Source organism: Pleurodeles waltl, chromosome 2_2 (assembly GCF_031143425.1).
Source record: "Pleurodeles waltl isolate 20211129_DDA chromosome 2_2, aPleWal1.hap1.20221129, whole genome shotgun sequence".
In the NCBI taxonomy this organism is placed as follows: Eukaryota; Metazoa; Chordata; class Amphibia; order Caudata; family Salamandridae; genus Pleurodeles; species Pleurodeles waltl.
The window spans coordinates 294,015,103-294,028,056 of record NC_090439.1 but is presented as its reverse complement, the minus strand read 5'-3'; the positions used below and the strand labels follow the sequence as shown (position 1 = coordinate 294,028,056).

The 12,954-nt window shown below is 43.7% G+C and overlaps 1 protein-coding gene across 1 annotated transcript in view; it reads left to right on the top strand.

The window, feature by feature from the left end:
- The window catches only part of MYO10 (myosin X), a 754,439-nt gene that overhangs the window by 214,234 nt on the left and 527,251 nt on the right, over positions 1-12,954 (top strand). Inside the window, exon 5 of the mRNA XM_069219725.1 lies at positions 9,170-9,304. Within this exon, the coding sequence (XP_069075826.1) occupies positions 9,170-9,304 (135 nt within the window). The remainder of the gene's footprint in view (positions 1-9,169; positions 9,305-12,954) is intronic.

Here is a 12,954-nt window from a genome sequence, read left to right as displayed (position 1 = left end):
CAGCTAAGAGGTTAAAATAATAAACGTGATGGTGTAATTAGAAGGCGGGGGTCGGTGCATTGAATGCACTACCCAGGTTGAAGTGTAGGATGCTTAGGCCTGAGTGAGTGCTGATTTCTCCCCCAGGACAGTGAGTCCCAGTATCGATGTTTTCAAGGAACCTGACTTGCGGGATGCATTGCACATCCTAACTATCGTTGTGTTTCATTACTTGTGTGCCGCTCCAGAAGAGTGGTTGGCTATTCCGAGGGTGTGTGGTGGAGTTGCTGCACGGTGACGTAGCAGCGCTGTACCAGGCACACGTGCCCGAGAGAATGTACCTACAGGAGTCCAGCTTCAGGCAACAAGCTCTCCCTCCCCTGTGTGCCTTTTTTTGCTGTATCTGTGGTACAATTCGTGGATGAAATTTGAAAGTAGCTGCCGCCCTATGCCATTTCATCCATCACACAAACCTGTGTCTTCGCTTTGAGCACCCCAGCGGTCTCAGCTAGTTTGCCGAAGGATATTGCTTCGGCAATAAATGAATAGGAAGCGCAGGGACGTTTTTTGTTTCTTGTTCAGAGAGTGCCATCTAGTGTTTTCTTTTTAATTATAGATCCCTTTGCATGCTATCTACACGTTGCAACGTCCAGACGTTTTCTACGACAATACGTTTGCACATCTTGCGTGAAGAGTTGTGTTTATTTAATGAAATACCCCAGTGTCAGTTCATTGGTTCGAGTTGATTGGTTGAAAGGCACACAAGACGTGGTCATCAGAAATATTATACCCACAACTCATAGCCTCTTTCTGTGTAAAAAAGTGAGTAAACTCTACGACAGTCCTGAAACCGAACCATTTCGTTCCAATTTAATTCAAACGATTACTAAATGCTGTAAAGGAAAACGAACCGGACACTTTCTCAATGAATTCACCCTCCTCATAATTTATGAAATGTAATGTTTGGCCTCTTGGATGTTTTATTGAACTTGTCTGTTCTCAAGATTTCGAACATATATTCACATTGACCCTCCATGACACTAGTGTAGGGTGGCCGAAGCTCTTGGTTATTTCATTGGATTTTTAATATTCGAAAGCCAAAAAAGTTGATTACATATTGGTTTAACTGCAGACTTTTTGAGTACTATTGACGGTGCTCTCGTGCCCCAAGTTAGTAATACAGTTTTTTAATTCCCAAGCCAGTTCTATCCAAATAGAAATCTGCATCAGGTCAAACATACTGTAGTTTTATGCTGGTAGTCCGCTCAGATGACCACATTTCACAATAACTTGTTTTCTATTTTTATTTTATTTTTGCTGTTTAACAGCACTATTGCTAATAGAAGCTGCTGTTACCCTATTTAAGGATGAGGAGCTAAACCATTCCAATTTCAATTTATCATCTGGTGTGAGAGCTTAACTCACTGAGCCATCGTGTTTTGTTTGTCAGTAGTTCTGCTGGTATCTCGTATCAGTCACTGGGCATTTTAGTGATACTTGCATCCTGCACACCACATATATTTGGGTGGTGTCCTGTCCCTGATAGATTTTTTTGTGGCAGACTTTGTAATGCATAAACTCTAATCATGCCTAAATATTAACCTTTTGAAATGTTTTAATGCTTGTTGCTGTTTTTTGGGGCTAAGTTTCATGGCAACATGATTAAATCCTGATTATATGCTTTGACAACATTATATCAAGCATGCTTTCATTCTGTCCCCGGCGACCTCAATTAATGTGCTCATGTCCTTGACACGCCCTTGGCATGATAGCTTTACCCTTTCCTGCCAATCCTGGATTTTCTAGCCACACTTCCACAGATGTAAAATTATCCTGTTTTATTTGGCCTTTGTGCCTGCCTCGAATCGGGCATCTCTCATGAGTTCTGTACTCTGCTCAGAATTCCATCGTGCTAAAAAAATATTCTTTTCTAAAGGTTAACAAAAGCACATCATTTGGCTTCAAAAGACTTTGACATTTTCCAGAGGTTTTTGTGCATGTCTTAAGAAAGTCGAACCATTGTTTGTACTCACCTGAGTACGCTTAAACTAGCTGCAACTGCCAGACCACATTTCGTTAGCCCACAAGCGAGACTCGCACAAAGCTTAATAAGTTAGCAGTATTTGTCAACTAATTGCCTGGAAATGGTGTAAGCTCTGTCCAACAGGCTCTCTTGAATGCTGTCAATAGAACAATATTTGGGACAGTTTGGTCACAGGGTGTCCAATGAAACCTTTGCCTTAGGTGTGACATCCCTCTTAGCCTTCCTAACCAATCACTTTAAGCTTTGTTGTTGATAGAGTTTGAACAACTCTCTCTTTTGGTAATTCTTTCTCTGCTTACCTGTGTGCTTTTCCCCTCTTGTCACAGGTCTGGCAGCTGCCATTAATGTAGTTTTTTGATGCCTCCTACACCAATGTCTGCTCATTCGTACAATCCATCCTTCATATTCTGAAGCAATGCTAATTGTAGACAAGGGCTATATCTATGTATTTTTTAAGCACACAATTGCCAGCACGCCTTGGTGCTGAGAAAACCTATAATACATTATTAAAAGTGATCCTAAGTATTTAGTGTTTAAACGGCAGCTTTTACCCTTTTCCATATCGATAGGAGGCACACTTTAGCCTGGAGAGAGGGGGAAAGAATCCAGACTTTGGTTCTCTAATAGACTCAGCTCGTACACCAATATTCACAAAGCTAAGGGTCATAATTGTGATAGGGAAGTGATGGTCTAACATATATTGTAGGCAGGCATTCGCGATGGTAAAAAGCAGGTTCGGTTCTGGGCAGGGTAGAATTAAGTGGCCACACCGTCTACCAGGGGCGATGGCCAGGTTCCTAAGAACTGAAGGAAGCAACTCTCAATCTTTCCAGTCCTCGTTTCCAGTCGCCTGTTTCGACCACGCACATTGTCCACTAACTGGCATCTCATGGATGTTTGCTGCCAAGTGCACGTCTGCTATTATGTTCATCACGGTGACTCATATTAATCATAGTGCAGTAGTTTGCCATAAACATTCATTCAGCCTTTTAGTCTGGGAAAAATAAGTAAAGTCGTTCTATTATATCTTTTTCCTTCCATGCTCCTGTGGCTAATTTAAACCTCGATTTCATTGTGGGAAAACGAATGCATTCGTTGAATTTCTACAGACGACTGTCACTGGAGACATACTTGTTCAAACACTGACATCTAGTGGTAGCATCTAAAAGAACAAGAATTAGCTCGCAAGTGAATGGCTCATATATTTTTCTATTACGTTGTTATTTTTAAGTCTCAGTCTAAAGATGTAGGCCCAGATTAAAAAAGATTTTGCATTACTTTTTTGGCACAGACCCGACATAAAATCCTGGTTGGTATTTCGAAACTAATGCAAATAACAATTTGCGTAGATTTGTAACAAAAATGCCTTAAGTTATTTTCTGTCATGGAGGTATTTCATGGGTGATGCGTGAGCATTCCCATGTATCCACCAATAAATGTTGGTGCAAATCGTAGAGATGGATTTGCACCAAAATCCTGCACCTCTCGAAGGACGGAGTAGCAAGGAATTTATCCTCATTCTGCAGCGCATATACAAAGAGGAATTTGCCTTCCAACATTGTTTATGTGCAGGAAAGTAGCCCTTCTTGTACAAAACCCATGCCGACCATAACGCAGACACCCTTGCACTGTGATGCAAGAGTGCCCCATGGTTACAGTAAGTGCAACAGCGAAGGGAGAGAACAGACCTGCACCTTTGCTTTGTAGATATAGGGCAGGTCTATTCATTCCTATCTCGTCTTTTGTTTGCCACTCCTTTGGAGCATGGTTTCTTCGCCATCCATTTGATTTGATGACTTGTATCCTTCCACATATGACACCAGGGAACTACTGTTTTTGCATTTAAGCACTCCTGGAAAAGAAGATAATTGTTTTCTTGCGTTCTCCCCAACTGCTACTTCCCCTCACACATCCTCTGCCCCTTGCTTTCATAGTTGTTCCCCTCCAGCTCATCTATTGCTTCCCTGTCCTGCTCCTCTTTTTTTTTTCCCAGTCCCAGCGGTTCAGTTGATCCTCCACCCCTCCTTGGTCACCGTTTCTCCTCAGCACTTGTCAGCATTACGTTGTTGTCCTGGGCTTCACCATTGCTCCATGCCTCTCTCCATCATGTTGTTTTTTTTTACTTTGAAATTTCTGATGAGAGGGCCCAGCAGCTTCAGTTTGGTACCGTGTTTCTTCTTACTCTTTAATGTGCTTGTGCATACATTTTAGACTGTTTAATTTTCAACTCCAAGATGGGCGTCTGCCATTTTGGGATTATAAATGAAAAGTAAAAATGGCCGCTGCATTGTCATGGTGCATAAGTGTGTATGCATGGGGATGCATGCACACTCTTCCATCATTAAGTCGTAGTGGCCCGTGTTCGTTTTTTTTGAAGATGCTGTTTAGCATCACCCACAAGCAATGACAAAACTCAAAGGTACACTAGAACTTTCAAAAGTGGGACCTACAGGGTTTGCCAAACAGTTTTAAACAAATCCTCTGTAACAATTTATTTTTGATGCATTAGCGTCCAAACCATTTTAACAGAAATGTTGTACAAAGGGACAGAATCAAATATTATATAGAGAAATAGCTGGTTACGATAATTAACATATCCCAAAAATGGGTAATTGTGATGAGGATCAATGGCGACATTAATAGCAAAGACAAGCTATCAGCATACATTCCTATATCTAACATGATATTGAAACCTGCACAATATAGAGTTGAGCAGGTGTTGTACTCTGCTCACAATAAATTCTGACTGATCTAAAACACTAAGGCGCGGTCATGGGGACCGCGGGAGCACCGCCAACAGGCTGGCGGTTCTCCCATGGGCATTCTGACCGCGGCGGTACAGCCGCGGTCAGTGATGGAAAACCGCCGGTTTTCTGCGCCGCCATGGGGATTCCGACCGCCATCCTGTTCCTGGCGGTTTCGGCCGCCAGGAACAGGATGGCGGTATGGGGTGTCGTGGGGCCCCTGCAGTGCCCATGCCAATGGCATGGGCACTGCAGGGGCCCCCCTAAGAGGGCCCCACCCCTGAAAATCGCGACGGGTGCTACTGCACCCGTCGCACACCTTCCACTCCGCCGGCTCCTTTCGGAGCCGGCATCCCCGTGGAAGGGTGTTTCCCGCTGGGCTGGCGGGCGGCCTTCTGGCGGTCGCCTGCCCGCCCGCCCAGCGGGAAACCCAGAATAACCGCGGCGGTCTTCTGACCGCGCAGCGGTATTCTGGCGGTTCCCGTTTGGCTTGCGGCGCCCACCGCCAGCCAAAGTTGGAATCACCCCCTAAATGACAGAAAGGCTATAGTCAGTCAATAAATGTAAAGAATGAGGTCCTGAATACAGTATGTCTAATTTGACACTTATTAAGCAGATTAAATAAGGTAAACTTGTTTGCAGTTTTGTTACACCTCTACATCGCTTTGACAATCCTTCCACATAAAATCCTACAATAACAGGATACATTTGGCCAACCAATATTGTTTTCTATTATGATGTCTGTTCCAGAATATGTGAGGTACCCTTCCTTCAGTATGTAGAATGTTCCTTTATGTAAATTCTTAGTTCTGCAGGTAAGTAGAATATTGGGTTTGAAGTTCTCTGTAAGGAATGTTGTAGTTTAAAATGAGAAGGTGGTTAAGAAGGAAAGGGGTCTGAAGGAAGGAGGCTAAGGAGTATGATGTATCCTGATTAAACCTTATTACAAACAAAGCTAAAGTGTACTGTACATCTTTATATTGGTGACAAGCGGAAACTACCCTCAACACCTTAACTCCAGGAGACCGTTCCTGCTCTACACTTCCCAAGGAAGGTTGGGATGAAGTAGCCATTGAAATTTTGGGTTCCATCAAGCTATCTAGTGTAGATAAATATGTCATTGTGTTATTAGATATGTACTGAAGGTGGCCAGAAATAGAGGTAACCAATTCTATTGAGGGAAAACGATGTTGTAAGATTTTTGGAACATATTTTTGAAAAGGAAGGCTTCCCTTCTACTATTTTGTCTGACAATGGAGTCCAGTTTATTTCTAAAGAGGTGAAAAAATATATTGGTGATAGTATTATTAATCATAAGAAAACAGCTATTTATCACCCAGAAGCCAACAGAATGGTTGAGAGGTTCAACCGTGTACTGAAAGAAACAATCCAGAGAGCAATGACTAGCCAAAAATGTTGGAAGACAGAAGTCTTCAATAGGGTCATAAACTATATATTCACAGCTCACACCATGACAGGAAAGACTCCATTTGAGCCTTTTCAGGAAAGGAAAATGTGTACGGTGATGTGCCCTGTTTGGATGCTAGATAAAAATCAGAAAACTGTATATAGGAAGAATGATAAATGTAAGAATGATGTTGATATGAAGAAAATGGTTAAGTGTGAAAAATATTTGATGTACGTAAAGCAGCCAAAAGAACTGAATAGAACTGCACGATCTTGTGAGGATAAGATATTCTCTCAAAGAGCTATCCTGACAAGGCTCCAAACTTCTACCGCCTATAAAGGTAATTAGAGTTTTTGAAAATGCCATATGAACAGAAGATCATATGGTGTGGAATCTTAATAGAGTGGCAAAATTAACCTGTGAAGTCAGAAAGGATGATGATGATAGAGGCGGCCTTTAAAGCGGAGATGAGGATCACAATGAAAACAGTGGGCGTAGTGTTAATATGTCAGACCAAAGTACTTAGGTGATTACGTGTAATTTCACTGCATCAGATCAAAGTACTCTATTTTGAAGTGCATTTAGCATAAGCTCCCGTGCTGTTTATGTTCACATTTAGTAAGTTATTTAAGTCATCTTATATACCTATCAATAGATCCTACTTTGTGCAAGTTTATTTTGTTTGAGAATTCAGTAATTCTTACCTTACTTGTCAAAAGTTGCATATTTTGTATACGATAACATTCTTTCATCTTATTGTTGTATATTGTTATTGAGAGGGAGATGTGTGGTATCCTTCCTTCAGTAGTTAGAATGTGCCTTTATGGATATTCTTAGTTCTGCATGTAATTAGAATCTAAAATTTGAAGTTCTCTTTATGGAATGTTATAGTTTGCAATGAGAAAGTGGTTAAGAATTTTAGGAAGCTGAAGGAGGGAGGCTGAGGTGGAGGATGTATCCTTATTAAACCTTCCTACAACCAAAGCTAAAATGTACTTTACATCTTTATAGTATGCTTAACAAAGATAGACTGTTAAATGGCCATGGTGGAATTGCTGTATTTGTGACTCTACCTTTAAAACATGCTTATGTTTTGTTCTGAACTTTGCCTCTCAAATGCTTTAAATGTTACCAGTTGAAGAATATGCACATAACAATGCTTATTCTTCTTATGGATGGGTCAGCCCTATAAGGCTGCTCAAGTACGTCATAAAAAACATAATACGTATTTTTTATCTAAAATATCTGTAAGAATATATGTATATAAACATTTTGATTCTATGCCTTAAAGACACACATATGGCTCATTGGGTGCTTTGCTTTCGCAGCATTTGGGGGGTGGGTGGGGTGAAGTGGAATACTTGGTTTATTATGCTGGGCAGTAGATCTATCAAATTACAAACAATAGCTAATTTTGCAAATAAAACCAAAACAGTAGAGTGAAGGTGTGCTACATGTAAGCCTCTTCTCCAGAAAACAAAAGTGTTCAAATCTGCCCATACCCATGAATGCGTGTCATGGACTATAATATGTCACAGCGATAATTGTAATTATTGGTGGCAAACCACTTCAAGTTAAGGTTGTTTAAAATGTTCATAAACACAAGGCAGCAATTTAACCAAATTCCACTAGATGGCGACACTTTTCTAAAAAGCAAATAAGACTAATATGAGTGCCAGGCATTAGGTTTCCGCATGTTTGACATGCCTCACTTTATGTCCTGGTGATTCAGTTTCTGTATATTTAAAGGTTCATGCAATTCAGGGAAGCAATCAAAGTTGCTGCTCTGTGTTGCATGAACAAGAGGGAGCTGAACAGCAGCATGTCTACTAAGATATGACACTCTTCAGTTCTCTACATGTCGTGGTGCAACATTGGTGGGGTGCTTTAAGGTTTCCCATCTGCAATGCAGGCATCACCATGGCGCATGGTGTCAAACTACATAGGTGGATCAATTATGCATCACTCATGTAACTCCAATGCGACTCCAAGAAACTTTGTGTTATTTTGTATTTAATAAGCCATGCAAATCGACTTTGTATGGCTTACTAGATGCCAAGTGGATTCTGCGTCGGAGCTGTGCCACAAATGCAGTGCATTCCCCACGCAATATCTTAGTAAGTCTGGGCCTTAATTTGTTAAATGTAAGACTGTAAATGTGTTTGGTGCAAAAAAAGGTCAGTGAGTGAAATTGCAATTTTTTTTTTATTATCCATCAGTGAGTGACATCACCAGTGTGATCCTGGGATGTACACATATGCCTTAAGAATGGTGCAAACGCATTCTAGTACACAATATGGAAAGGGCAGTGGGAAGGCCAGATGGACACCAAGTTAGCAGTATCAGCTTGGTTGTAGTAAAACGTTTGCTTACTCAGTTATGTTTTTAGTGGTCGTGGACTGATCAGTAGGTATATTTGTCCACAGCCCAGGGACTTAGACCACCAGTACTGTAGTTGGAAGCAGTAGCACTCCGTGAGGATAGGCAGTGCACCCGTGTGTTAAGCAGAATATATTTATTTAACATTTGTCTATATCTCCTCTGCATCACTCTTGACATTATTATTAGTCATTGCACCAGTAGGAGGGAAGTGTGCCTAAGGTGGAGTAGACATTTTGTATTTATTTATCTACCACCTTCAAGCAATGAGAAGCTATTCCAGATGTTTTAAAAATAAGCTACAGGAGTGTGACACAGTCTTGCTGCCCTTCCAGCACAGCCTGTCTCCACACTTACATGGACCACCAATTCAGTATGTAGCCTAGAGATATCTGTGGGATATAGGAATTTCATGGGCCCTTCAGAACATTATGCAGGGAAGCCCCATCACTTAGCTTTACGCCACTGATATGGTCATTGTGTGAGAATGCACGTGTAATGGTATGTACAGTGTTTGCCAGTAACCAGAGGCCTAAGGAAGAGGAATGCATTGGAGACATGTTTTCATGGTACAGAAGCTGATACTAATAGTTTTCAAAATAATATGTCTTTCAGTGGCGAAAGCGGCGCGGGTAAGACCGAAAGCACAAAACTGATCCTCAAATTCTTGTCTGCGATGAGCCAGCATTCCCTAGAACTGTCATCTAGGGAGAAAACAGCCTGCGTGGAGCAAGCCATCTTGGAGAGCAGGTAAGAGCAAACATGGGGCAGCCCTTAAAAGCAGTATTAATTCACAAAAACTGGCACAAGTGTGCAAGGGGGCAGGGGGCAAGAGGTGGCGGGAGTTCTTTATGTATATGTATGTAAGTGTATTCATAAAGCACAAACCTAGCTGGGAAGAAACTGGGTGCCGAATAGTGGGGCTGCCCTGGCCTACGACTTATGAGTGTTACAGAGAGTAAGGTAGCAGTTGCATTTTTATTGTCAAATTATATGAATTGAAGGATAACGATGACCGTTCTGGTGTCTCTGGGGATGTTGTTCTTTGATGAGGGAGCATAGACTGAGAAGGACTGTATTTCCTTTTTTAATGTCTTGAATATCTTCAGACCAGACAACCAGGCAAAGTTGCTTACATCTAACACAATTTACAATTTTAACATAGCCACACACATATACACATAAAGTGTCATATTGATGCAGAAGTCAAATATAAATCTCTGGCTCCTGAAAGTAATTTTACTTGCTTTGTTGTCCGATAATTTTAAAATGCTGTTCTTTAGCAACTACTGAATTTTAAATCTTAATTGCTGATACATATCTGTAGGAAGTTGGCTCTGTGTGCACTATTTCAAAGTAAGGAATAGTATGCACAGAGTCCAAGGGTTCCCCTTAGAGGTAAGATAGTGGCAAAAAGAGATAATACCAATGCTCTATTTTGTGGTAGTGTGGTCGAGCAGTAGGCTTATCAAAGGAGTAGTGTTAAGCATTTGTTGTACATACACACAGGCAATAAATGAGGAACACACACTCAGAGACAATTCCAGGCCAATAGGTTTTTGTATAGAAAAATATATTTTCTTAGTTTATTTTAAGAACCACAGGTTCAAATTCTACATGTAATACTTTGCATGAAAGGTATTGCAGGTAAGTACTTTAGGAACTTTGAATAATCACAATAGCATATATACTTTTCAAATAAAACACATATAGCTATTTTAAAACTAGACACAGTGCAATCTTCACAGTTCCTTGGGGAGGTAAGTAATTGTTAGTTCTTGCAGGTAAGTAAACCACCTACGGGGTTCAGGTTTGGGTCCAAGGTAGCCCACCGTTGGGGGTTCAGAGCAACCCCAAAGTTACCACACCAGCAGCTCAGGGCCGGTCAGGTGCAGAGTTCAAAGTGGTGCCCAAAACACATAGGCTTCAATGGAGAAGGGGGTGCCCCGGTTCCAGTCTGCCAGCAGGTAAGTACCCGCGTCTTCGGAGGGCAGACCAGGGGGGTTGTGTAGGGCACCGGGGGACACACAAGTTAGCACAGAAAGTGTACCCTCAGCAGCACGGGGGCGGCCGGGTGCAGTGTGCCAAAACACGTCAGGTTTGTTGTTGAAATCAATGGGAGACCAAGGGGTCTCTTCAGCGATGCAGGCAGGCAAGGGGGGGGCTCCTCAGGGTAGCCACCACCTGGGCAAGGGAGAGGGCCTCCTGGGGGTCACTCCTGCACTGTAGTTCCGATCCTTCAGGTCCTGGGGGCTGCGGGTGCAGGGTCTTTTCCAGGCGTCAGGATCTGAGAGTCAGGCAGTCGCGGTCAGGGGGAGCCTTGGAATTCCCTCTGCAGGCGTCGCTGTGGGGGCTCAGGGGGGACAACTTTGGTTACTCACAGTCTCGGAGTCGCCAGGGAGTCCTCCCTGAAGTGTTGTTTCTCCACAAGTCTAGCCGGGGGCGTCGGGTGCAGAGTTACAAGTCTCACGCTTCTGGCGGGAAATGCAGTTGTCTTTAAGTTGCTTCTTTGGAAACAAAGTTGCAGTCTTGGGTGAACAGGGCTGCTGTTCTCTGGAGTTTCTTGGTCCTTTTAGAGCAGGGCAGTCCTCTGAGGATTCAGAGGTCGCTGGTCCTGGGAAAAGCGTCGCTGGAGCAGTTTTCTTCCGAAGGGGGGAGACAGGCCGGTAGAGCTGGGGCCAAGGCAGTTGGTGTCTCCGTCTTCTCTGCAGGGTTTTTCAGCTCTGCAGTCCTCTTCTTCTTAGGTTGCAGGAATCTGGGTTCCTAGGTTCAGGGGAGCCCCTAAATACAGAATTTAGGGGTGTGTTTAGGTCAGGGAGGGCAGTAGCCAATGGCTACTGTCCTTGAGGGTGGCTATACCCTCTTTGTGCCTCCTCCCAAGGGGAGGGGGTCACATTCCTATCCCTATTGGGGGGATCCTCCATCTGCAAGATGGAGGATTCCTAAAAGTCAGAGTCACTTCAGCTCAGGTTGCCTTAGGGGCTGTCCTGACTGGTCAGTGACTCCTCCTTGTTTTTCTCATTATGTCCTCCGACCTTGCCGCCAAAAGTGGGGCCGTGGCCGGAGGGGGCGGGCAACTCCACTAGTTGGAATGCCCTGTGGTGCTGGAACAAAGGGGGTGAGCCTTTGAGGCTCACCGCCAGGTGTTACAGCTCCTGCAAGGGGGAGGTGATAAGCATCTCCACCCAGTGCAGGCTTTGTTACTAGCCACAGAGTGACAAAGGCACTCTCCCCATGTGGCCAGCAACATGTCTCGAGTGTGGCAGGCTGCTAAAACCAGTCAGCCTACACGGGTAGTTGGTTAAGGTTTGGGGTGTATGTTACAATAAAATGTACACTGGCATCAGTGTGCATTTATTGTGCTGAGAAGTTTGATACCAAACTTCCCAGTTTTCAGTGTAGCCATTATGGTGCTGTGGAGTTCGTGTTTGACAGACTCCCAGACCATATACTCTTATGGCTACCCTGCACTTACAATGTCTAAGGTTTTGCTTAGACACTGTAGGGGCACAGTGCTCATGCACTGGTGCCCTCACCTATGGTATAGTGCACCCTGCCTTAGGGCTGTAAGGCCTGCTAGAGGGGTGACTTATCTATACTGCATAGGCAGTATGAGATTGGCATGGCACCCTGAGGGGAGTGCCATGTCGACTTACTCGTTTTGTCCTCACCAGCACACACAAGCTGGCAAGCAGTGTGTCTGTGCTGAGTGAGGGGTCCCCAGGGTGGCATAAGATATGCTGCAGCCCTTAGAGACCTTCCCTGGCATCAGGGCCCTTGGTACCAGGGGTACCAGTTACAAGGGTCTTACCTGGATGCCAGGGTGTGCCATTTGTGTAAACAAAAGTACAGGTTAGGGAAAGAACACTGGTGCTGGGGCCTGGTTAGCAGGCCTCAGCACACTTTCAATTCAAAACATAGCAAAGGCAAAAAGGGGGTAACCATGCCAAGGAGGCATTTCCTTACACAACCCCCCCCCCCCCAAACGAAAGAGGATGAGACTAACCTTTCCCAAGAGAGTCTTCATTTTCTAAGTGGAAGAACCTGGAAAGGCCATCTGCATTGGCATGGGCAGTCCCAGGTCTGTGTTCCACTATAAAGCCCATTCCCTGTAGTGAGATGGACCACCTCAACAGTTTTGGATTTTCACCTTTCATTTGCATCAGCCATCTGAGAGGTCTGTGGTCAGTTTGAACTACAAAGTGAGTACCAAAGATGTATGGTCTCAGCTTCTTCAGGGACCAAACCACAGGAAAGGCCTCCCTCTCAATGGCACTCCAACGCTGCTCCCTGGGGAGTAACCTCCTGCTAATGAAAGCAACAGGCTGTTCAAGGCCATCATCATTTGTTTGGGACAAAACTGCCCCTGTCCCATGTTCAGAGGCATCTGTCTGCACAAT